The sequence below is a fragment of the Phyllobates terribilis genome, unplaced genomic scaffold (genome assembly GCF_046119375.1).
Source record: "Phyllobates terribilis strain yellow unplaced genomic scaffold, ASM4611937v1 Scaffold_1__5_contigs__length_1240528914, whole genome shotgun sequence".
In the NCBI taxonomy this organism is placed as follows: domain Eukaryota; kingdom Metazoa; phylum Chordata; class Amphibia; order Anura; family Dendrobatidae; genus Phyllobates; species Phyllobates terribilis.
In genome coordinates, this window is record NW_027362761.1 from 431013740 (window position 1) to 431041169 (window position 27430).

Genomic DNA, 27430 nt, shown 5'->3' on the forward strand with positions numbered 1-27430 from the left:
TTTATCAGATTTTGATAAGTGTCAATGTATTTTTTACATCTAGGAAATCTTCTGTGTTTTACAGTGCCAGCAATGTGCATGAGATTATAAAAACCAGATGCACACACTGAAAAAAAAAAGAAAAAATCGGATGCATAAATTTACCAATGTTGCAGATTTGGTCTCAGCAGCACATCAATTTAAGCAGCCAAAGTCCATGTATATACACTTTTGGAATGCAAAGAATTGAATGTGCAAATTGCCTCTTCAGAGAAAAGAGAACTTGAACTCAATAGCGCCACCTATTGGAAGCAGCAATCCTACAAGTCACAAAGAATTAAATGTGAATCTTAAGGAAGCCCTCCCATGAAGATTACTATTTTTACTAAATCTGTGTATTTAATGTAGTACGTGTGTTAACATACTCACCTATTGCAGCCTTCTTCAGGATCCAGCGCCATTCTACTGCTCTTCTCTGTAATGTGACCGCTCCACCCAGAAGTGGCTTTTACAATGTATGTACACTGAGCATCAGAACAAGGTTCCATTGGCTTACATTATAAAAGAGACTTTTATCTCACACAGAGAATAGAGTTTTCCCGAAAGTCTGAAGAGCGGTGACATCACTAAGAAGAGGAATGGAACGGCACTGGATCCTGGAGAAGGCGGCGGTAGGGGAGTATATTAACACATACTACATATACACAGATTTATTTAAAAAAAAATCTTCACAGGAGGGCTTTAACCACAACATTTTCATTGTATCAATATGGGAGGTCAGCAGTGGAAATGCAATGTGGGAAAGAATCCTTACAGACAACATAAGCAACCAGACTTTGCACACTGAATGCATACAGGGCCAACAAAGAGCTAAAAGAGGTGAAAGCATATAATACAAGCATATGATACATAAAGAAAAATTAGGCTGTAAAGACACAAAAGGTGTTGTGAGGGGGGGCTTTAAAATCGTTTCTGGGGGAATCTGTTTTTGAATAAGTTCTTTCAAAATGTGTGTTCTTTAGGAATGGCAAGTGGGGCTCCTTCCAACAACGCCTGAGGGCTTGTTCAGATGAGCGGATTATACTCTGTGGACAGCACACATGGAGCACACACACGCTATATAGCCAATGTGCCACTGCACATGACCAACTTTCCCCACGGACCATCTGTCTGCGTTGAAAACAAAAATATCACAGCATGCACTAATTTGGACTGTTTTACAGACCAGACTGGTACATTTAAATGGCTCCTACACTATTTTAAATGCGGATGAGCACATGGAGTTTCGGATGCGACTGGCCCGAGATTTCATTTGTCTGTCTGAACCCAGCCAAAAACCAATGTTTTTATGTTAAGAAACTGGAGAACATGTTCAGATCTGTTAGACAACTGTCAGATGCCGTTGCTGCTCAACAAATGACCTGACAATTGTTTGGAGCTCAAAATTATTCCTAAAAAGTTATTTTTTAGGGTTTTCATACTATAAGAAAAGTCATAGAGAGGGTTGTAATGACCATGACACCAGAATCAAAAAAACATAAAATTTGGTAGGTGCCAAGTGTTAAATCACAAAAAATGAAGATAGGTAGACTTTTTCATTGGTCAGGCCAGTACCGAGCTCTATGGCTAGTTTATATACACATATACTATAACTTTTTCCCATCCCCAGTCCTCAGTTAGTTGATGGACATGAATCTCATTATTTATTTTAACTTTAATGGATACTTTCATGGTAGATAAAGAAATGGGAAAAATACATTAGGTTATATGTGCCATTTCTCTTCAACAAAACAGTGTGCCTGTCATTATTCACAGAAAATGTATCCCCAAAGGCAATTCTCGCTACATTCCTAGACTACGTGAAAGCAAGCAGGCTGGATTAGTTAAATTATTTTGACATATGGCAGCAACCTGCAATCAAAAGCCATAGGTGCACAGCATTGGAAAAACACATTAGCATCTCTATTGATAATCACGACAAAGAAAAATGAAATAATTGTAAAAACAATGGAGAAAGTGTGCGGATTGGGTGAGCAGGGTCTATAAAAGAAGTGGGTTATTTTTCTGAGCCACAGCGAACATCTCCCACATTCTAATTATGCGATGAAGTGTGAGGAATTACAATTTTCCATGCAGACTATTAGTTATTGTATTTTTCATTACGCGATTAAACCTTTTTGTTTGACTGCTATTTTATTCAACAGCTGAGAGTGACACAATGTGGGATGAAAGGTAACTAATTTGACTTATCCATATTATTAGGGTAAACATAGTAAAAATTAATCTAACTACACATATCAATGCATTTGTGCCTTTCTGTCTAAAATAGTGTTATATCAGCAGTGTGACATTTATTAAAGGGGTTTCTAACTACTATTTGACCCCCTTATGTCCTAATTCTTCCTAACATACTTTTATTAACTGCGCTGCTTCTGTGTGCGCATCTCTGTGTGGGTCATATAGTTTTCGGTTGGCATGCTGGCTCTAGTACTTCAGATCGGGGATCCAGAATCGGACTAAAAGAGAAGAGAAGAGCACGTCATTGGTGGGGGCGAGGCTTCTTTCCAATGAGTGACAGTCTGAGTATGCATGCTCAGATGACAGACTTCACTCTCCTCCCCTGCTTGGATCCTGCTGATATTTTGAAGCGCCGGCCCTTCAAAGCATCAAAAGGATCCAAGCACAGGAGGAGAGTAAGGCCTGATCCGACTCTGCTGATGCTCTGGAGCGCTGAAAAGCGCTATGATGTGATGCTTGTCATTATACAACTTATCACAGGGCTTGACAGCTGAAGCGCCGGTGCTCCGAAGCATCAGCAGAGTCAGTCTGCACCACACATGACTGAGCTCAGATCAGGCACCACTCTCCTTCACTGCTTGAATCCTTCCGATGCTTTGGAGCACCAGCACCTTTAGCTGACAAGACCTGTGATATGATTTCTAAAAACAAACAGCGCTTGTCAGTTGAAGTGCCGGAAGGATCCAAGCAGGGGGAGAGAGTGAAGTCTGACCTGAGCATTCGTGCTCTGACTGCTGTCACTCATTGAAAGGTAGCCCGGTCCCCACCAACGACTTGCTCTTCTCATTTTGGCAAATTCGGGTTCCCAGATCCAAAGTAGCAGAGCCTGCATGACAACAGAGGAATATATCACCCATGCAGATATGTGCTCAGAGAAGCAGCGCAGGTAATAACAGTATATTAGAAAACTGACTGTTAGGAAGAGTTAAGACATATGAAACGAGGTCAAATAGTAGTGGAAAACCCCTTTAACGACTTTCATCAGGATTTAGTGCAATTTACTCCAAATAGGTCAGTTTGAATCAGTAACTAGCGTCAAAGTAGATAGCAGTGGTGACAAATAGTGCAACTTCAGTCGTAAGTCATAAGAAACAATTATTGACAAACATTAATGGAGGTTTCCATAACTTTAATACAACTGACCCCGGCTGCTCCTATAGTCTTCGCTAGAACCTGAAGTGATTGTGTCCTGTGCATTTAGTTATCTGAACACTGAGGCAACTGACTGGCTGCAGGGACCCACCGGAAGTGATCACATCCTGTCCATTAGTCAGCTGACCCTGCACCCAATCAAAGTCTTCACTTAAATAACTAGAGCAGAGGGCTGTTGGAGTGCTAATACTTTTTTTTTACTTTTTCTTTTAGTGTATAATCATAATTTTCCTTTGAATAGTTTTGAAAAAAAAAAGTAAAAAAAACCTCTTTCAAAGTGAATTTCTACAAATAATTCTTGTTTATGTGAGCAGGCATCGCTGCAGCAGGGGTAGATGAGCAAGGCTGTACTCACACATCCGGTGTACAAATACATGTGCTGTCCATTTTGGAAACAGACAGCACAATGACCCATAGAGTTTCATTTAAAATCATATCAGTTTTAAAAACAGATCCATATGTCTGATACGTGAGACTCAGAGCAGAGCATGATTAGATTTGAATCAGTATTGTAGCTTAGACGCGACCATTAAAGTCTATGTGGATCCAGTAAAACTGAAGACACACTTTGTATTTCGGTGCTTAATCCGGGCTCCAGACGTTTTTTTATCTGATTCATTATTAAGACACTAGGGATAAAAAATGCTTCAGAAACTCTTCCATTTTCAAGTTTTTAAAAACAGATGAGAAAAAAAGTGATGCAAAATGAAGGCAAAATCGATGACACAGAGTAGAAAAGTAGTGCATTTTTGACAGATGTAAAAATGGATGTGTGAATGACGCCTAATACAGATTATATTGTATTTAAAGGAATTATCTTGGTATTTGCTTATTTTTCCCATGGGGGGGTAAGAACTTGCAGGCAGGTAGTTATTAACTATCTGCCTGTTCTGCCTGAGGAGAGCCGGCTGTCAATCAGTATGTCGTTGGCAGTGACGCCCCTTCAACAGAACAGAGCGGAGGAGGAAGAGCTGCTCTGTTGATGTTAAAGGGGTATTACCATCTCCAAGATCCGATCCCAATATGTAGTAGATGTAATAACAATAATATTAGAAAATACCTCCTAATAGTTAGTAACTACCTGATTAAAAGTTCTTAACCTCATACGGAAAAACAAGCAAAGACCCGGATAACCTTTTTAACAAGATCAAGCCAATAGGGATACAATAATTATTTGAGGAAAATGCCTTTAAACTTAGACATTGTATAAAATTACTCTAAAATGATCCAGAGTTTAAGATATATTCACTCACTGCTCATTTGTCCCATAATAAGGTGAATGTTAAGCTAGTTTCACACAAAGTTTTTCCAATATATCAGAGACATATGTCTTGGTACTGCATACGGCAATAGGAGGCATAGTCCCCACATATTTACATCTGGCTACTGTTTGACAGACAAAAAGAGTGCACTGCAGTGTAGTGGTGTCATTACTCTGCCACCATGCTACTTTGAAGGGAAATCATCTTTTTTTAAAACCAAGTTCTTGATGTTTAACTTGGTTTTTGTTATTTTGAATTGGTTATTTTTATTGTCAATATTTTTAAAAATTTTACACTGGCCACCGAGCACTGAAAATAAGCGAACACTTTTATTGTAGAGATCACTTGTCAACTTCTTGTGTGTACAAGGAAAAAATCACCGACACGAAAGTCAGTTATAAAGCTGGATGAATAGCTCACAAGATCTCATCACTGACAAGGTGGTCCTCCTTGTTCAACTCCACCTCCAGGTTGTGGCGCGAGCACAAGCTCTGATACAACTTAAAGAGTTGACCACCTTTGGGGGCAATTTTTTTTCTTACCTAAATGCATGCAATTGGGGCTAAAAAGGATTTTTACATTTGGGTTGCATTAAAAATGTATCACTGTTTGCCTTCTATAGCCGCTTTATTACACTGTCTATTGCTGGCTGCAGAATGTGGTAACAGAGTTAGCCATATTATCTTTATTTTAATGGGTGTGTTGAGGACATGATCTTGTGGCACTGACTATTATATAGGTATGACAGGTTCTCCTTCTGCTTTTGTTACTGCAGCTTTCCTCACAGACTGCACAGTTCTCCTGCCTATAACATGGCGGCTGGTGGGGGAGCATGTGATCAGACCTGTCCATCAGCTTCCACCAATTGAAAAAGTAGTGAAAAAAATATTAAAAAAAAAGAATTTAGCCCCAAATGCATGCATTTAAGAAAAGAAAAATGTTCACAAAAGGTAGACAACCCCTTTAAAGGGACAGGTTTACGTCAGATGATTAGTATGCGGCCTCTTGCTGGTCACCACGGATTATGTAAACCAGTTAGATCTGCCAAACCTTGCCTGATCAATAATTTCTTGTTTTCAGTTAATTTGTCTGTTTGCCATTTTGGATTTGACCAAGTCTGCTTCTTGTCTTGGGATCGCTGCCTTTATCGGTCTTATGGTGTTGCATGACCTCTGCCAGGCCTAACCTTGTTTTTTTTTTACAATCACACTTCTATTTATTGATGCCAGTAACGCTCTCCAAGAAACCCTGAGCGCCCTCAGCAGTTACTGCTACAGACTACTCCAAGACCTGGAGGTGTCCTTCACAATGTTCGTAGGAGCCTGCAAAATCCCTCAGGCTCTGCACCAGGTTCAGCATAGCCAAATCCAAAAGTGACAGAGTGGGGCCTGACCCACAAAAAGGTTAAGTGCTTTTGCAAATGCACTGCATTACTAGTTTTGTGATTATTTTGAGTGACAGCTAAAGTTATCTAGTTAACATTTCTGCTCCAATTTACGAGCGTTCCAGGTGTCTTGTGTCTGTGCAAAGCTTGCTTTGCTAATTCCCTGTCTGACTAACCTTTATAGTATGTACTGTAAAGTAATCCCAGATGAAATCTGAACTCTGGTTATAATGGGCATTAATTTGTTTTTTCCCTCTATGAATATGAATTTTTTATTTTTATATATTTAAAAACATGTATATTAAAAATAATCTAGAAAACAACAATCTCGTAGTTGTGGCAGGAAGGCTACTAATTACAGATGTGCCATAAATAAGAAGGCCTCGCTTTACATACATTTTTGGATGTGGTGTTCCATTATTTATATTACGGATATTCAGCAGCATCTCTCTATTCAGGATCACAAGATAGAATTAAAGGTAAAAACAAATCCGATATAGTGATTCATGGCTCAAGCAGCTTCTGTTCTCTAGCTGTACAAACCAATATTTTGTCTTCATGAAAATATAGTCTGCTGGGAGGCAGAAGAGCCTCTGGTAGGTTGTGTAGAGCTTGTAAGAGATTGTCTGTGAAAGCACTCTGTGGACAAGAAAAATAAACTACCTAAATCATGGAAACATTTAACTGTTCCAGACCCAATGTAGAAATGGTCAGACTAGAAAATTACTTAAAGGGAACCTGTCATGTCTTATCTGCTATGTAAACAGCCCCCATAGCGTTGTTAGTGATGCCATGTGCATGTCTTTTTACATTAAAATTAGTAGTAATATAATGAGGATATAACATGTTATGTACTTATAATCCTACCAGCTCCTTCAGTCATAGGGGTGTGATTCTCACATTAAGTCACTGCTGGCGCCGCCCACGTATTTTAATTTTGCTCCCGGCGAGTGCTGATATTAGTGGGGCGCAAGCACAGTTTTACACGGCCAGTCTCGGGTCCCTGCATGTGCGCAGTGAGGCTGTGTAGTTTCCAGCTTCACTGCGCATGTGCTGTGACGAGCTGCTCCCGGTGAATGTGCAGTGACGTTTCCAGCTTCACTGTGCGCGGCCAGAGCCACTCGTCACAGTGCATGCGCAGTGAAGCTGGAAACTACCCAGCCTCACTGCGCAGGCGCAGCTCCCAGCGCTGGAAGCTTTACTGCCTAGCCGTGATACTGCACAAACGCCCCACAACTTCAGAGTTTTAATGAAAACAGCGTGTTAGTCATGCACATTGCATCACTAACAACGTTATGGGGGCAGTTTACTTAGCAGATAAGACATGACAGGTTCCTTTTAAAGAGGTTTTCCCCTTTCAGGTAAGTAGACCCCAAACGCTCTAATATAAAAAACAGAGCAGGTGCTCCCCCCTCCACAAGTCCAGCACCGGCTTCCCGTAGCTTATTGGGTTTTGGTTGCAGCGGAGACATCATGTCAACAGCATGTATCGTCACTGCAGCTAATCACTGAGCTCAGGGACTATCCCGCAATGTTCACAATCACGTTATTTTTCACAAAGAACAATAAATGCATACTTATAGCTAAAGGGGCTGTCCGGTCCAAATCAATAAGTCTGCAGTTACACTGAGCGCTGCAGGGATTCGCTGGTTTCTGAGCCGGAACCGGAGTGTATTTATGAGTTTTACATACTCCAAGAGCCAGTCTAGTGGGTGTGGTCTTGCTCCATACACTATTATTGAGCGAGGCCGAGCCCGGTTTAGTGATGCTGTCGTCCAATGGGCCGACTAGACGGAGCGGACTCACTTCATACAAGTGTATGGAGAGTGCGGCCGTGCCCACTGGCCAGGAGTAGGTATAACTTATGCATACCCTCTGGTCCTGACTCAACTGGTAAATCCTCGCAGCGCACAGAGCTTGTGCTGGGGGGATTCATCAGTCTGCAGTCACACAGTGACTGCAGACTTATAAGTTTGGACCGAACAACCCCTTCAATATATGGACAAAGCCCAACAAAGTTTTTTTTATTGTAATCGGGCGGTCGATGCCATTCTTAGAATCATAGAATGTTAAGAGCTGGAGGGGACCTCCAGGGTCATCGTGTCCAATCCCCTGCTCAATGCAGGATTCACTAAACCACAATAGACAGATGTCTGTCCAGTCTCTATTTGAAGACTTCCATTGAAGGAGAACTAACCACCTCTTGTGGCAGCCTGTTCCACTCATTGATCACCCTCACAGTCAAAAAGTTCTTTTAATGTCTAATCTGTATCTTCTCCCTTTCAGTTTCATTCCATTTCAACTGCTAAAACTACAAGTCACTGCAGCATTTGCTTCTCCTCAGTGCTGCAGACCCCTCCACTGCTCCTGAAAAGCCCCACTTCAAGCTAATCCAAGTGTAGAATAAGCCCTATGCTTCTGTGCACTCTCTGCCTGACTTAACCTTCTGCCATCTACATCAGTATAGCTGCCTGTATGATATATTGGTAACCTGCAGGTAAATAGCATTTAAATCACACATGATTGTCATACTGAAGTTGAAGCAGTGGCTACAGGGAGAAAATGAAGTCCTATTTTCCATGCTGCCGCTTGCTTACAGTCATTGGGACAGTACAGGAGACTGGTACGTTCACTGCTTACTACATAGTGAGTGCACTGTAATCGTTCCCCTGTACTTGGATTGACAGCCAACTTAGTGCACACATGCTAAAGACACTATAGAGCAGGCTATCAATCAAAGCAATGCAACATATTGGTACAGTACCTATAATTCAAGTAAATTCTAGCATTAATAATAAATCGCTACTCTGGCACAAGCTCATAAAGCCATATCGAGTTGTACGGTATCAGAACTGCATTTACAGTAACTATAATAACATCACTCACACTGTTGCATTACATTACCCAGAGGCTCACCGATAGCCAAGCTTCCAACTTTATAAATGTAATTGCGGAACAGACAACACAGCAGCGTGCTTTAGAGGATCCTTTAGAATACATGTATATAGCTTGAATGGTAGTACATCATCAGTAGAAACGCCAGTGGCATTCAACTGATTAAACTCTCTACAGCGTAGTCTCACGTTGCCACCAAGAATTATTAATATGTCTGATTCGGTAAATTTGTTATAAAATGTCGCATAACAAATTCTACTGAAAAGAAAGAAGAAACATGACTTGCGGGGAGTTGGGATGAGGAAAAAAAACAAAATACAGAAAATTACAGAATCTGTACAGAGCTTTTCATAGCGGCGGTAATAAAAGTTAAAGAGTTTATTTTACAGACAAGAAGCAAGAAAGTCCTCTAGTGTGCTATAAATGTTAAGAGGTCCAATTAAGTAGTGGACTCTAGAGATCAAGTGTTAAATGAATTGGTCGCAGTGTATTTTTAGCAGGCATTTGTCAATAAAATGGCTTCATCTGTCAGGTCTGTCCCTCTGTTTTGTTCTAATGAAGCATTACTGTACAGAAAAATCACAACTCTTCAAGATGGAAGTGATAATAAAAGAAAAAAGCATAACCATGTCTAAAAAAAATAGAATACGAAAAAAAAAAAGTATCTGTCTACTATTCGAGATAACAATTTCCAGGAGGTCTTGAAATAAAACCGCTCTCTCTTGGGTACACAGTCTCTTTTGATACTATTACCAATATCTTAAAGTATTGTATAGCAAAAAGAAAAAAAAAAAGTATAATCACAGATCATTAAAAAAAACAAAAAAACAATCACATCAGAATGTAATTCAGTGTCTGTGGAAGGCTGGGTAACAACCCCAATGGGTACAGTATTAACTGTCATTAGTGGTTTCCTGTGCAGGACTAAAGATAAAAGTACAGTAAATGATGGGAGATTATATATTCAGGTGTTATTTTAATTTCATGGAAAGTAACCTGTGAGATTTTTTACAAGATGTGATCTGATCCATGGGGAGAAACACATATTAAGCATATTTCATAAGAACAAGATTTAAAAAAAAAATAAAAAGAAGCGAATCAGCAAAATATTTTAAATAATAAACATTCATAGGGTAATACCTGTGTATACAGTTTTTAGACTCCAGATAGGCCATGCCAGAAGCAGCATCCAAGGAAAACTTTACAAGCTGTTTAGGTTTCATCTCATCTTTCCTCTTTCTTAAAAAAGTCAAGAAATCACCACCTGAGAAAACAGAAAAGGGGAGAGAGAGCTAAAAGAAATAAGAATTTCACTGACTAGCAATTTACAATTTGCTAACAATGAATGATCTCACTAGAAAAAGATGTCACAAGTACATGGTTTTTGGCAGAACGCTCATTAGCCCAAAAGCTATGTTCCTGAACTACCCCATAAATGTAAATACTTTGATTATCAGAGTACAAGTTCTCCAATGGAGAAAGGAAGAAGGATAGGACAAAAAATCTAGCATAATGAAGCTCAACATACCCAGTACTTCCATACCCCCGATGTCTACTGTCAAGAGAAAGAGTTCTGCATATGATCTATCTGTGGACCTGTCCCTTAAAGAGTCACTCAACTGTTATGGATTTATTTATACATTTTGTCCAGCATGAAAAGATATGAGACTTTGAAAATTACTGTATTAGGGGATTTGTCTTCATTCTTGTAAAGACAACCCCGTGCAATTCCCCAAATTCACTTGCATCCAATTTTTATTTTACAAGAATTAAGAGCAATTCTCTAATGAAGTCAGTTCCAAAGTTTTTTACGTTTCTGTGCTGGAAAAAATTTTAAGAAAAAAAAATAATAAAATGAAAGCTAATGAAACATATGTTTACATACAGTATGTACACAATTTGACATAAAATCACAATCAGGGAAGGACATACCGCATATGCAGCCAGAACAAGGGCCCATGAGTGGAGCCCAATCGCAATGCATGTTGCTGAGTATTTGTCCTTTTTTCACCTCTCTAACGCAGAATATTGAGGTATGGACCCCTTTACTCCGAATGACATTAGAGAGGGGCCCAGATCTCAGGCTGTGCTTAATTAATGACTCTATAACCGCAGCAGCTTTTGCATTGAGCCGCAGGCAGCACTGCTAAGTGCCTAAAGCACTAAATGGTATTCTTCATCACAGGCACAGTGTATTACATAAAGATGTATGTTTTTCTAGCAGCGTATCTTTATATATCGTTATATTAGGGGTCAAATAACAGTAATATATTATTCCCTCTAATTCATTCCAGACATGGGACATACAGGTAAGTCCTAGTTGTCAAGGTGGTCACAGAAAAAAACATATCAAAATGTCCAGGTGATCATGCGTAGAAAGTGCATGGGAACAAAAATCTCAATAGGGTCTTATCTGATGGTAAGAGACAAAGTGCAGGGGGGCTCACCTGATGAGGTTCTGTACAACACAACAACTAACATGTTTGAAATTATCAGATGTTGCAGTTCCACGGATTAAAAAAAATGATAATACGCCAGAAAGGAGAAGGTGTACCCTCTGCACTGGTGATGAAGATTCAGAAGAAAATCCCAGGAGACCAGATGAATCATTGCAGTTTATCAATGTGTTTCGGAGTCATCAGACTTCTTTATCAGGAAAAAACACACACTGTTGAGCAGCACTCGGAGCAATGTTATTCAATGGGGCAGTGCAACTGAGCGATTATTTTTTCAATGACTGAATCTGCGTGTGAAAAAAATCGCAGCCTGCACTAGTTTCTTCTGTAAATCAAATAAGGCTCATCCATTCAAGTCTATGGGTGGGTTTAATAAAAAATCAGATGCCAAAGTATAGCACGCTATTTTTATGGACACATTGCAATTCTGTAACATAGGAAACTGTAAATGGTCTTGTAAAAGTCATTAGTATCTGTGGCTGTAAAAAACGGATTATATACTGACTGAACACGGATGACAAGTGAAAAAAAAAATCATCCCACTCTTCTGGATGAAACTGAACAATTGTTTAAACGCTCGTGTGAACCTATCCCTAACTGAGTGTAAGATGAAAATATTGAAAAGAAACAAATATATAACATTGAGCTCCAGACAATTTCTGCAGTCACTCTGAACACTTCATTAATACGAGTTTTTGCATCCTTGGTAATGGTAACAAGCACAATGCAGTGAACAGCTTATTTATGGTGATCACTGAATGACCTAAAAATGGTGTAAGGCTGTGTGCCCACAATGTGGATATAATGCGTTTTCGTGGTGGCATTTCCGCTGCGAAAACACATTAAAATCGCTTGTTAAGTTGTCTGTCATGTTTCCCAATGATAATCCGCATGTGCTGTGCACATGCTCCGGAAATTTCTGCTGCGGATTATCATTGCGAAAAAATTATGCAGCACAACCATTTATTGTGTGTAATCGTGGTGAAATCGCTGCCAATGACTTGCATTGAACCGCATAACACCCGCATGTATACATGCGGATGTTATGCGGTTCAATGCGCAGATGGTACACGGGTCTGGAGAAGAGGAGACTCTCATCCGACCCGGGTACCATTAGTAAAAAAAAAAAATAATTAAAACGTAAAAAAAAAAAAATATATATATTATACTTACCTCTCCGGTGGCCCCCGGTCTCCTCTCCGGTGGGGTGCTCTGTCCTCGGCATCTCGGGGTGTTCTGAAAGGACCTGTGTTGACGTCATTATCGCCGGAGAGGTAAGTATAATGTATTTTTTTTTATTTTTTACGTTTTAATTCTTTTTTTTTCACTATTGATGCTGCATTTAAAGCAGCATGAGTTGGTCACACAATATAAATCCATGCCAGACGATCGCAGGTTCAAGTTCCCTAAGAAAACTAACAAGTACAGTAAAAAGTGAAAAAAAGTGTTTTTAAAAATGAAAATAAAAAAAAGACAAAAGTTTAATTTTCCTTAATAGCGTCGCACACCGTACCTGCAGCGCTGCTCCTGGTATACATGGCACCCTTCATCCCTCATCCTGGTATGTATGGCCCCCCTCATCCCTCCTCTTCCTGGTATGCTTGGCACCCTCTGATCCCCATCACACTGCACACAAAAAAAACAATCATACTTACCTCCTCTCTCTTCCAGCGCTGCGTCCTGCTCTGCTACCGACAGGAATCTCACTGTGTGAGCCTCGCATGGCATAACTGCCATGCACCCTCACACTGTGAGATGCTCTGCCGGAATAGTCACTGCTCCCCAAGCCGGGACTATGTGGGTGGGGAGCAGTGACCATTCACTCACCTTAATAGTGTGCACACTGAACCCTCAGCGCGGCTCCTGCTGCGGCCGGCGGTCTGTGTGCCCGCTATTAAAGACCATGAATATTCACTACAACCCATGGTAGTGGGGGCCATATATACCAGGATGAAGGGTGCAATACATACCAGAAAGAGGGATGAGGGGGGCCATACATAACAGGATGAGGGATGAAGGGTGCCAGACATACCAGGATGGGCATGAGGGGTGCCATGCATAACAGGACGGGGATGGTGGTCACGTATAACAGGAAGGAGGGGGCCATATATACCAGGATGGGCGATAGAGATACAGAATTAGGGGACGTTATCCCTATAACAGTGTCAGCAGCAGACCCCCTCCCCCTTAACAGGGCACCATGAGCACATTTTTTGCTTACATTTTTGTTTTTCTATTTTCTTCCTCTAAAACCTAGGTGCGTCTTATAGTCTGAAAAGTACAGTAAGTCCCATCTCTCTGGAACCATATGGCAGATTTAAAAAAAAAAAAAAATTCTAATTCTAATATTCAGGGGACGAGCAGGAATACAAAAAGGTCAAAAATTGGGCACTTTTGACTTAGTAGGGGGGAGTGCTTTTAAAATCATTGCCACATCCACTGCAATAAGTGCAAGTTATAGATTGAGTCAGTATTGATTCTGGTACGGATTAGTGGACAGATTTAATGTGGATTTACACTACTGATGTTGACGTATCTGAGTGTGATGCAGGATTATCACTGCTTCCTTTCTAAACTTTTTTGACACAAACATATTGAAGGGAGACATGTAAGCTACAGGAAGCGGTCTTACATTATCTTCACCTTTTACCCATTGTGCCATTCTATTTTTATTATTATGTGCACATAGTTGTCCACCAGAATTGTAAACTTCCGAGTAAATTGGCTTTGACTGCTTGTATATACTGTTATGTTTTCAATCAACCCTTTGGCGCTAATTGTGTCACTAATAAATTAACTATAAAAAAATAATATAGCAATTGAGAATATTGAAGGTATGAAAACATTTACCCTGAATGACAATTTAACTTTAATTCAATATCAAGTTAAAGCATATTTACAGCCAACAATGTCTAGTGCAATGACGGAGTCCACATCGTTATGTTTGGAGTAGATTAGATACACTTAGTGACCCACTGTGTTAAGTGAGGGTTTGAAAGGCTTCCATAATAGAAATATACATTAGAATTTTCTTAGCAAGGTAGAGCTACTTATGCTTCGCAATAAACAGGATAATGCAGGGTTATTAAACAGATTTAAGAGCAGATTGACTGAGTCTCCAAGGCTCTGGCATATTAAGCTGAAATGTTTGTGTGAAGGATTTGCATTTTAATTGCCATCATCTGTACATTTCTTCTATTGTGCAAGTACTAGATTTCAGGCTTCTTAAGAAACAGGCTCTCCTTAGGTGATGACCTTAATGGCTTTTTTAATTTAATGACAGCTCCTGGTATGTTACACCTGCTTATCCTCAAGCTACTGCTCAGCTGTTCATGTTTGTGGGTTTACAGGAATCCGGCAGTAATAAGTTTCTCATACGGACAGAAAGTGAGTTTTCTAACTACAAACTTTTTATAGCTAATATATATATATATATATATATATATATATATATATATATATATATATATATATATATATGTGTGTGTGTGTGTGCATATGTACACAAACATACATACATAACAAAAACTTTACATGGGTTGTTCCATGCCATCAACTTCTTTTGCTAGGCACAATTAAAAAAACGCAAACATAACAATGAATCAAAGCAGATTTCAAGGGCTTCCTTTGTATTTTAGGCAAAAAAAAAGATATATATAGTCATTTTTTTACATGTTAAAAATTGCAAACAGGAAAATGGGCAGATGCAAAAGTTTGGGCACCCTTGGAGATGTGTGTGCTCAGATAACTTTGACCCAGGTTTCAGACCTTAAATAGCCTGTTAGGGTTATGGCCTGTTCACTATCATCGTTAGGAAAGGCCAGGTGACGCAAATTTCCCAGCTTTATAATAACCCAGAAACATAACACCATCTATAAAAAAGTTCAAGTTGAAAAAAGGATGGCTTCTACCAATTGATAATGATCCTAAATACACGTCAAAATCCACAATAGACTACCTCAAAAGGTGCAAGCTGAAGGTTTAACAATGGCCCTTATAGTCCCCTGATCTGATCATCATTGAAAATCTGTGGCTAGACCTCAAAATAGCAGTGAATGAAAGACTATCTAGGAATCTCACAGAACTGGAAGAATTTTCCAAGGACGAATGGATGAAAATCCCTCAAACAAGAACTGAAAGACTTATCTGGCTACAAAACGCGTTTACAAGCTTTGAAAATTTCAAAAAGGGGTGCTACTAGGTACTAACCATGCAGGGTGCCCAAACTTTTGCATCGACCCATTTTCCTTTTTGCAATTTTTAAAATGTAGAAGATGAAAATATATATATTTATTTGCCTAAAATACAAAGGAAATGTGTCATCTTTAACTTTAGGCCTTTTAGAGATCATTTCATCTTCAACTTACTTAACTGTTCACAATAACAGTAATCTTGACCAGGGGTGCCCAAACTTTTACATGTCACTGTATCTATGCACTTCAGCACCTTGGCATTGATGCACATATCTTTCATGGACATGGTTTTGTTCTATGGGCCAGCATTGCAGTATTGCTATGTATATACCTTTTTCTCAGCGGACATTTCCACATTCTAGTATTTTTTATCTGTATATCCATTTAAGCATTGCCACTGCCCTTTAACATCTTGCCCAGACTCATATAGACCATCATTATATCAAATAGGCTGCGTGCCCAAGATGCGGATTTAATGCGTTTCCGCAGCGCCATTTCCGCCCCGAAAACGCATTCAAAACGCTTGTTAAGTTGTCTGCCATGTTTCCCAATGATGATCTGCATGTGCTGTGCACATGCTGCGGAAATTTCCGCTGCCGATTATCATTGCGGAAAAATCCGCAGCACAACCATTAATTTTGTGGAATCGCAGGGAAATCGCCGCCATTGACTTGCATTGGACCGCATAACATCCGCATGACTACACGTACACATGCGGATATTATGCGATTCAATGTGCTGATGGTACCCGGGTTTGGAGAAGAGGAGACTCGCCTCCAGATCCGGGTACCATAGTACCTGTAGTTAAAGAATTAAAAAAAAAAAAAAAAAAAAAAAAAACATACTTGGCCCCCTGTCTGCTTCCGGCAGCGCTGCTGGCTCTTCGGCTGCTCGCGGTGGTGTAAAAGGACCCTCCATGACGTCATTTAGTCATGTGATAGGTCACGCGACAGCGGACGTCGGCGGTCGAGTGACCTGTCACATGACTAAATGACGTCATGGAGGGTCCTGTTTTAGAGCACCGTGAGCCACCGAAGACACCGGACACACCGTAGTGGAGATTGGGGGCCCTCAGGAGGCGAGTCAAATGTTTTTTTTTTTTAATTTTTCAACATTTTTATTTTTTTTTACTATTGATGCTGCATTTGCAGCATCGTAACTTGGTCACACAACATAAATCCATGCCGGTTGCATGGATTTATATAGTGTGACCAACTTGTCAAACACTTTTCCAAGTGATGCTAAAAAAAGCTTAGAAAAGCGCTTGACAACCCGCATGTGAAATCGCATGTTAAAAATGCTTCACAAACGCTTCTATCTTGCAGAAAAAACGCATGTAAAATCCGCATGCGTTTTTTCTGCCAAGGAGATGCAGAAATGCTCCGCAGCATTTCTGCATAGTGGGCACATAGCCATATACTTTTTTTTATCTTACATGTGCATTGTCATCATTGTATTTGTACGTTGCCAAACAGACTAGTGGATGCTTACACCCAGCTGTTTCTTCTTGCATACAGTCTCATAGTTTTAAACTATTAACATTGTTATTTGGATGTGCGCCTGCTTTTATCTTGTTGCATTATCCCTGCACACCAACTGTTTGTCCAATAAAGGATTGATAATTTTTCCCCTTACTTATATTTGGCCTCCATTTCGGTTTACTTCTTTTTGATTTCAATACGCTTATGTTTGGTTTTGAGTAGCATTGTTACATACCATTGTATTGTGTACATTTTTATTAATATGATTTTTTAATGTTTTGTTCTGCACAATTATGATTAATACTATTATGCGCTGTTGTGACTAACGTTGTTGCGTACTGGTACACTGTTTACTATTGTAACGTTGTTGCACTATGAAGTTTTTTAACATTGTCTTGCACGGCTGCGACCCCTATTGTCCTGCACGGCTGCGACCCCTATTGTCCTGCACGGCTGCGACCCCTATTGTCCTGCACGGCTGCGACCCCTATTGTCCTGCACGGCTGCGACCCCTATTGTCCTGCACGGCTGCGACCCCTATTGTCCTGCACGGCTGCGACCCCTATTGTCCTGCACGGCTGCGACCCCTATTGTCCTGCACGGCTGCGACCCCTATTGTCCTGCACGGCTGTAACTAATATTGTTGTGCTGGATACTGGTTGAATTAGTATTCCTTCTCTGTAACATTTTCTCTTGTATAATAAACACACTTCAGTTTACACGTGCTCCACTCAACCTCTCTGCGTAGATTTTGGATATTAAAAATTGTTTCATGCTGAAAAGTAAACAATTCATAAAATCTCAAACTTCTAATTACTTGTAAAAGGGAAAAAAAAGTCATTAAAATCCATATTCTGTTACATTTCAAATTCTCTCCCAGCTCCACGGTTTTCAAATTACAGCAGATTGTATTTAGTTACTCTGTATTTTCATGTATTGCCAGATGAAAGTCATAAGCAGCAAACAAAAAAAAACGTCTTACCGACTCAATTTCCCACAAATGACTTTTACAACAGAACAGTCTCATCTTTTTAGTATTGATTTATTGGGTTTTTAGCTTTATAGTTGACTGAAATACTATATGGCACCAAAAATATTTTGTCTTCATAAAAATACTGATCATACAAGCATAGTTCAAGTGTGATTAAGGCCTCCACACACAGTATGCATAATAAAAATATTTTTTTATAATGAAACTTTAATAGAAGAATAAATGCTGGAGCACGTTATCTTATTAATACAGGCAGTATTGCAATATTTTGAGCCTTAATGACAAATATTGAGCATTTTTTTTGTATTTTTATACAGTTATGGCTGAAAGTGTTGGCACCCTTGAAATTGTTCCAGAAAATGAAGCATTTCTCTCAGAAAATTATTACAGTTACACATGTCTTGTTATACACACGTTTATTTCCTTTGTGTGTATTAGAACACCACAAAACAAAAATGAGAAATAAAGCAAAATTGGACATAATTTCACATAAAACCCCCAAAATTGGGCGGACAAAATTGTACGCACCTTTTCAAAGACGTAGGTAAACAACTTTGTTTCAAGCATGTGATGTTCATTCAAACTCACCTGTGGCAAGTAACAGGTGTGGGCAATATGAAAATCACACCAGAAACCAGATAAAAAAGGAAGAAGTTGACTCAATTTCTGCATTGTGTGCCTGTGTGTGCCCCATTAAGCATGGAGAATAGTAAGAGGAGAGGAAAACTGTCTAAGGACTTGAGAACCAAAGTTATTGAAAAATATAAACAATTTCAAAGTTACAACCCCATCTCCAGAGATCTTGATTTTCCTTTGTCCATGGTGCGCAACATAATCAAGAAGTTTACAACCCATGGCACTGAAAGGATACCACGCCGTATAGTCCGGTTGGTGGATAAGCAGCCCCCAATCAGGTTCCAAAGATATTCAAGCTGTCCTGCAGGCTCAGGGTACATCAGTGTCAGCACGAACTATCCGTTGACATTTGAATGACATGAAACGCTATTGCAGTAGACCCAGGAGGACCTCTCTGCTGACAGAGAGACATAAAAAAGCTAGTGTCACGCTAGGTATGGGGAAAAGCGGAGGGAGCCCTACAACTAGGGAAAGGGAGAGTGGAGACTCCTAAACAGATATAATGACAAACCCTGAATCCCCTATAGACCCTAAAAAGGCTCTTCACCTATAGCTGAGCAGGAAACCTGGCAATAGATGACCTTAAAGCTAGGTCCTAGGTAGGGGTGAGAACTAAGTCAGTTCCACTACAAACTAAAGTACACACAAGGGAAACAGGTGAACACACTTAACTCCAAGATGACTCCGGAGAAAGCACGGCAACAATCCACAAAGGAAATCCAAAGTAATTCTAGTCAACTACTAGAATCCCAGGCCTGAATAGGTAACACACGCTATCACCAGCAACTCTCTGAGGATCTGAGTGCATTTAAGGACGCAGCAAGTAAGTGCTGATTAACAGCAGATAGGTAGATACATCAGGGTCCTAAAGGGAAAGGTATAGTCCCCAAAGCAAAGCGAGGATCACCGCTGGGTCCTAAAGACAGAGGAATCATAAAAGGATCAGGGAGATGTTTTTAAAGCCAAAACGCAGCGACCTTCTACAGCCGAACACCGTATGAATGTCTGTCAACCCTGACACACCAGTGACAGCTAGACTGCAGTTTGCCAAAATGTACGTAAGTAAGCCAAAATCCTTCTAGGAAAGCGTTTTGTGGACAGGTGGGACCAAGATAGAGCTTTTCATTCTACTGTTTACCGAAAACAGAAAGAGACCTACAAAGAAAAGAACATAGTACCTACAGTCAAATATCGTGGTGGTTCAAAGATGTTTTGGGATTGATTTGCTGCCTCTGACACCGAGTGCCTTGACTTTGTGTAAGGCATCATGAAATCTGAAGATTACCAAAGAATTTTGGGATGCAATGTAGTGATCAGAGGCAGAAAGCTGGGTTGGCATCCTAGGTCATGGGTCTTCCAGCAAGACAATGACCCCAAACATACTTCAAGAAGCACCCAGAAATGGATGGAAACAAAGTGCTGGAGAGTTCTGAAGTGCCCAGCAATGAGTCCGGATTGAAATCCCATTGAACATCTGTCAAGAGATCTTAAAATTGTTGTCAGGACAAGACACCCTTCAAATATGAAAGACCTGGAGCAGTTTGCAAAAGAAAAGTGGTCCAAAATTCCAGTTGAGAGATGTAAGAAGCTTGTTGATGGTTATAGGAAGCGATTGATCGCAGTTATTTATTCCAAAGAGTGTGCAACCAAATATTAAGTTGAGGGCGTCAACAATTTTGTCGGGCCCATTTTGGGGGTTTTGTGTGAAATTATGTCCAACTTGCCTTTTTTTCACTGTTTATTTTGGCGCTGTTCCAATACACACAAAGGAAATAAATGGGTATAACAAAACGTGTAATTGCAATAATTTTTTTTAAGAGAAATACTTCATTCTCTGGAACAATTTCAAGAGTGCCAACACTTTTGGCCATGAAAGTATGCGCTTCCCATGTGCAGGTCAACACACACACACACACACACACACACACACACATAATATATTGTATATATATGTCCATATAGAAAGAGAAATGGTGGCACTCACCGACCCATGTATGATATGTGTTCCACTGACTCCTCTGTATCCATGTTTTAATGTAACCAAATAAAGAAACTTTTAATGGGCCGGTGAGTGCCACCTTTTCTCTTTCTAAATGGACATATTTTGAACGTTTTTTTTTCTCTTTGGTGAGCACCAGAGATCCCAGGGGCTCGGTTTACTTGACGATCCCTAGGAACGTTACTGGCAACAGGTGCATCAGTGGTGCCGGTCCTACCTTCTTTTGAATTGCCCATATATACACATATACATACATACAGTGCATTGTTAAAGTGTTTGGCCCCCTTCAACTTTTCCACCTTTTGCCACATTTCTGGCTTCAAACATAAAGATATAAAATTCTAATTTTTTGGGGAAGAATCAACAAGTGGGACACAATCGTGAAGTGGAACGAAATTTATTGGATATTTTAAACTTTTTTAACAAATTCAAAACTGAAAAGTGGGGCGTGCAATATTATTTGACCCCTTGAGTTAATACTTTGTACCGCCACCTTTTGCTGCGATTACAGCTGCAAGTCGCTTTGGGTATGTCTCTATCAGTTTTGCACATCGAGAGGCTGAAATTCTTGTCCATTCTTCCTTGCAAAACAGCTCAAGCTCATTGAGGTTGGATGGAGGGCGTTTGTGAACAGCAGTTTTCAGCTCTTTCCACAGATTCTCGATTGGATTCAGGTCTTGACTTTGACTTGGCCATTCTAACAGCTGGATACATTTATTTTTGAACCATTCCTTTGTAGATTTTGCTTTATGTTTGAGATCATTGTCTTGTTGGTAGATAAATCTCCGTCCCAGTCTCAGGTCTTTTGCAGACTCAAACAGGTTTTCTTCCAGAATGGTCCTGTATTTGGCTCAGTCCATCTTCCCATCACTTTTAACCATCTTCCCTGTCCCTGCTGAAGAAAAGCAGGCCCAAACCATGATGCTGCCACCACCATGTTTGACAGTGGGGATGGTATTTTGAGGGTGATGAGCTGTGTTGCTTTTACGCCAAACATATCGTTTTGTTTTGTGGCCAAAAAGTTTGATTTTGGTTTCATCTGACCAGTGCACCTTATTCCACATGTTTGATGTGTCTCCCAGGTGGCTTGTGGCAAACTTCTAATGAGACTTTTTATGGATATCTTTGAGAAATTGCTTTCTTCTTGCCACTCTTCCATAAAGGCCAGATTTGTGCAGTGTACGACTGATTGTTGTCCTATGGACAGACTCTCCCACCTCAGCTGTAGTTCTCTGCAGTTCATCCAGAGTGATCATGGGCCTTTTCGCTGCATCTCTGATCAGTCTTCTCCTTGTTCGAGATGAAAGTTTAGAGGGACAGCCGGGTCTTGGTAGATTTGCAGTGGTCTGATACTCCTTCCATTTCAATATGATCGCTTGCACAGTGCTCCTTGAGATGTTTAAAACTTGGGAAATCTTTTTGTATCCAAATCCGGCTTTAAACTTCTCCACAACAGTATTTCGGACCTGCCTGGCGTTTTCCTTAGTCTTCATGATGCTCTCTGCACTTGAAACAGAACCCTGAGACTATTACAGTGCAGGTGCATTTATACGGAGACTTGATTACACATAAGTGGATTCTATTTATCATTACCAGTAATTTAGGACAACATTGGATCATTCAGAGATCCTCAATGAACTTATGGAGTGAGTTTGCTGCACTGAAAGTAAAAAGGCTGAATAATATTGCACGCCTCACTTTTCAGTTTTTCATTTGTTTAAAAAGTTTAAAATATCCAATAAATTTCGTTCCACCTCACGATTGTGTCCCACTTGTTATTGATTCTTAGAATTTTATATCTTTATGTTTGAAGCCAGAAATGTGGCAAAAGGTAGAAAAGTTCAAGGGGGCCAAATACTTTCACAATGCACTGTACATTAAAATGGGAGTATACTCGGGACTACAGAACAGGAGAAGGACTTGGGTATTTTGGTCACAAGTAAGCTGAGCAGCAGTACTCAATGTCAAGCAGCAGCCGCAAAAGCAAACAAGATTTTAGGATCTATAAAAAGAAAAATAAAGTCCCACGATCCCAATTTACAGTTACCCCTTTATAAATCACTAGTGAGGCCACATCTGGAATATGGGATCCAGTTTTGGGCTCCACATTTTAAAAAGGATATTCAGAAGTTAGAATCAGTTCAAAGGCGGGCAACTAGATTATTACAAGGGATGGAAGGCCTCTCATATGATGAGAGGTTGAAAAAGTTGGGCTTGTTTAGCTTAGAAAAACGACGCCTCAGAGGGGATCACATTTACATTTATAAATATATGTGTGATCAGTATAAAGTACTAGCACATAGAATCATAGATTCATAGAATGGTAGAGTTGGAAGGGACCTCCTGGGTCATCTGGTCCAACTCCCTGCTCAAAGCAGGATTCACTAAATCATATCAGACAGATGTCTGTCCAGCCTCTGTGTAATGCACACGCCCGGGCTGAGCGGTGTGTGCGTGTGATTCCACTGGACCGTGCCGGAGAGTGAATGCCTGGAGGGGCGTAACTAGGTATTCACCCGATCCGACCAGGGTCGCACGACGGCATACGACGTTAGTGCACCCAGGAGGAACTGAACAGATGGACCAGGTGCTACTCCAGGACAGACCCCGGACACGGCTGTTGACCCACACAGGGGAATACAGGAACAGACTGGTTAGGCTGGCACACAGACTGGTGGGAATAGGCAGGCACGACTGGTATGCGGGCAGGCGGGTATGCAGGCAGGGGGATACAGGCAAGCACGGCTAGAGTGCAGACAGGAAGGCACTAGCAGGTAGGAACACAGGCGTGATAGGACCCAGTACACACTGGGACTCTGGAACAGAACCACAGATGTGGCAGACAAACACAGCAGAGTGAGGCCGCCCAGAGAGGTGAGCAAGAGCAGAGCAGGACGAGACCGCCTGGAGCGGTGAGCAAGAGCAGAGCAGGACGAGACCGCCTGGAGCGGTGAGCAAGAGCAGAGCAGGACGAGACCGCCTGGAGCGGTGAGCAAGAGCAGAGCAGGACGAGACCGCCTGGAGCGGTGAGCAAGAGCAGAGCAGGACGAGACCGCCTGGAGCGGTGAGCAAGAGCAGAGCAGGACGAGGCCGCCTGGAGCGGTGAGCAAGAGCAGAGCAGGACGAGACCGCCTGGAGCGGTGAGCAAGAGCAGAGCAGGACGAGACTGCCTGGAGCGGTGAGCAAGAGCAGAGCAGGACGAGGCCGCCTGGAGCGGTGAGCAAGAGCAGAGCAGGACGAGACCGCCTGGAGCGGTGAGCAAGAGCAGAGCAGGACGAGACCGCCAGGAGCGGTGAGCAAGAGCAGAGCAGGACGAGACTGCCGGAGCAGTGAGCAAAGGAGTCAGAGCGGAGCAAGACTGCAGGAGCAGTGAGCAAAGGAGTCAGAGCGGAGCGAGACTGAGCAGGGGGAACAGGGCTCTGTTCACACGGAACAGACAGAAAGGGAAAGGCAGAGCCAGATACCCACAAGGTACTTGCAGTGAAGTAGCGAGTGGACCACAAACACACAAACGGGAGTACAGAGACAACAAGCAGGAGTTAGGTACGAGTTCAGACTCTGCAGAAAAAGGAAAGGAACGGACATAGAGGCAAAACAGGTAAAGGATAGGAGAGAGTTCAGATTGGAACTGAGTGTACGGAAGAGACCGACACTGCAGCGGGATACAGGAGCGGGTCTGGGAATACGGCCCCCAGAGAGGCGGGACGAACAGGCAAGGAGCGTGTACAGACAGGACAGACAAGATACAGGAGCGGGTCTAGGTAATCGGCCCCTAGAAGGCGGGAGGAACAGGCTAGGAGCGAGTACAGACAGGACAGACAAGATACAGGAGCGGGTCTAGGTAATCGGTCCCTAGATGGCGGGAGGAACAGGCTAGGAGCGAGTTCAGACAGGACAGACAAGATACAGGAGCGGGTCTAGGTAATCGGCCCCTAGAAGGCGGGAGGAACAGGCTAGGAGCGTGTTCAGACAGGCCTGGAAATACAGCCTCCAGGATAGGCAGACAAGAGAACACAGAACGGGACCTGGCACCTTCAGGGTGCAAGCACACACTGAATGAAACACAATGCTCAGGCAGGGATTGATTGGAGCAGCTGGGTTATATACCAGGTGACAGACAGCAATAGGCTGAGGACGCACAAGGGGTGTGACCACAGCAGGTACAAAAAGCAGGAAGTGATCGGGCGCCGCCCTTAAGCAGCAGAAACAGACACAAACAGACAGCATGGAGGGAAGCCAGAGAGACATTCTGGACTGGAGATCAAGTGCGCGCTCTTGCACAGTGGGAGATGGACCACCATGCAAGGGCGCCGCCAGGTATTTTACACTCTGTTTGAAGACGTCCATTGAAGGAGAACTCACCACCTCTCGTGGCAGCTTGTTCCACTCATTGATCAACCTAACTGTCAAAAAGTTTTTTCTAATATCTAATCTGTGTCTCCTCCCATTCAGTTTCATCCCATTGCTTCTAGTCTTTCCTTGTGCAAATGAGAATAAAGATGATCCTTCTACAATGTGACAGCCCTTGAGATATTTGTAGACAGCTATTAAGTCTCTTTTTTGCAAGCTAAACATTCCCAAATCCTGTAACCGTTCCTCATAGGACATGGTTTGCAAACCGGTCACCATTCTGGTCGCTCTTCTCTGAACTTGCTCCAGTTTGTCAATGTCTTTTTTAAAATATGGTGCCCAAAACTGGACACAGTATTCCAGATGAGGTCTGACCAAAGAGGAGTAAAGTGCGATAATGACTTCACGTGATCTAGACTGTATGCTTCTGTTAATACATCCCAGAATTGTATTTGCCTTTTTTGCTGCTGCATCACACTGTTGACTCATGTTCAGTCTATGATCTATTAGTATACCTAAGTCTTTTTCACATGTGCTGTTGCTTAGCTCTATTCCTCCCATTCTGTATATGCTTTTTTCATTTTTATTGCCCAGATGTAGTACTTTGCATTTTTCCCTGTTAAAAACCATTCTGTTGGTTGCTGCCCACTGCTCCACTTTATTTAGGTCTTTTTGAATCCTCTCTCTTCTCTAGTATTAGCTATCCCTCCTAGCTTTGTGTCATCAGCAAATTTAATCAGTATACCCTCAATTCCTTCATCTAAATCATTGATAAAGATGTTGAACAATACAGGTCCCAGGACAGAGCCCTGTGGTACCCCACTTGAGACATTCATCCAACTGGATGTGAAGCCATTTACGACCACTCTTTGAGTCCGATTACTAAGCCAGTTATGAATCCACCTAACAGTTGCCTTGTCCATTCCATACTTGGTCATTTTTTCAATAAGGATGGTGTGAGATACTTTGTCAAATGCTTTGAAGTCAAGATATACTATATCTACAGCATTTCCCTGATCCACCCAGTCAGTGATTCTGTCATAGAAGGAAATTAAATTAGTCTGACATGACATGTTAGTTACAAACCCATGCTGACTCTGGTTAATCACTTCATTCTTATCCAGGTACTTACATACATGTTGTTTAATAATTTGTTCAAAGATCTTTCCTGGTATAGAAGTCAGACTCACCGGCTTATAATTTCCTGGGTCCACCTTCTTCCCCTTTTTGAAGATAGGAACAACATTTGCTCTTCTCCAGTCTTCTGGGACTTCTGTTCTCCAAGAATTTTCAAAGATTATGGAGAGTGGTTCTAAAATTTCTTCTACGATCTCCTTCAGTACTCTGTGGCGTAATTCATCTGGACCTGGAGACTTGAACTCATTTATGTTAGCTAAATATTCCCTCACAATCTTTCTGTTTACAGATAACTTGGATTCCTCTATTCCTTTAAAAGGACAGTGAAGATCAGTTGATGTTACATTTTCTTTCTGAGAGAAGACTGATGCAAAATAGGAATTAAAAAGTTCGGCCTTCTCAACATCCTTTCTTACCATTTCACCATTTTCATCCTGTAAAAATCCTATAGCATCTTTGACTTTTCTTTTTCTTTTGACATACCCCCAAAATCCTTTTTTTATTGCTTCTGACATCTCTTGCAAGCCTTAATTCATTGTCAGCTTTAGCTAACCTGATACGTGCCCTGCAGGTTCCTTAGACGGCATTATAATCTTCTTTAGATATGCCTCCCTCTTTCCATTTGATAAACATTTCTTTCTTTCTTTTTAGCATGTGTTTAAGTTCTGTGTTCATCCATCCTGGTTTCCTTAAATGCTTCCCATTCTTCCTACTTTTCGGGATCGTTAACGATTGTGCTTTGAGAATCTCATTTTTAAAAATTTCCCATCCTTCCTGGACATTTTTGTCCTTAAGGACATCCAGCCATTAGATCCCTCCTATTCTGTTTCTGAGTTGTTTAAAATCTGCCTTTCTGAAATCTAACCTTGAAGTTTGAGTCTTCACATGTCTTCCTCCTCTAGTTATCCAAAATTCTATAATAGCATGATCGCTGCCTCCTAGGGTCCCAGCCACTTTTACCTCCTCAACTATTTCCTCCCTGTTTATAAGGATTAGATACAAAGTAGCAGATCCCCTTGTTTTTTCCCCTACCTTTTGGAAGATAAAGTTGCCAGCAAGAGAGGATAAGAATTTGCTTGACCTGTTAGTTTTACTTGAGAATGATTTCCAACAAATGTCTGGATAGTTGAAATCTCCCATGACCACTACGTCATATTTTGTGGAGAACTTGGTCATTTGATACATAAAGAGTTCATCCATATCTTCAGTTTGCCCAG

The 27430-nt window shown here is 41.2% G+C and overlaps 1 protein-coding gene across 2 annotated transcripts in view; it reads right to left on the bottom strand.

Annotated features, from left to right (window-relative positions):
* FER (FER tyrosine kinase) overlaps positions 1-27430 on the bottom strand; it is a 340421-nt gene that overhangs the window by 51789 nt on the left and 261202 nt on the right. For both annotated transcript variants that reach the window (XM_073677555.1, XM_073677564.1), the window contains exon 18: positions 10111-10234. In XM_073677555.1, the coding sequence (XP_073533656.1) occupies positions 10111-10234 (124 nt within the window). The remainder of the gene's footprint in view (positions 1-10110; positions 10235-27430) is intronic.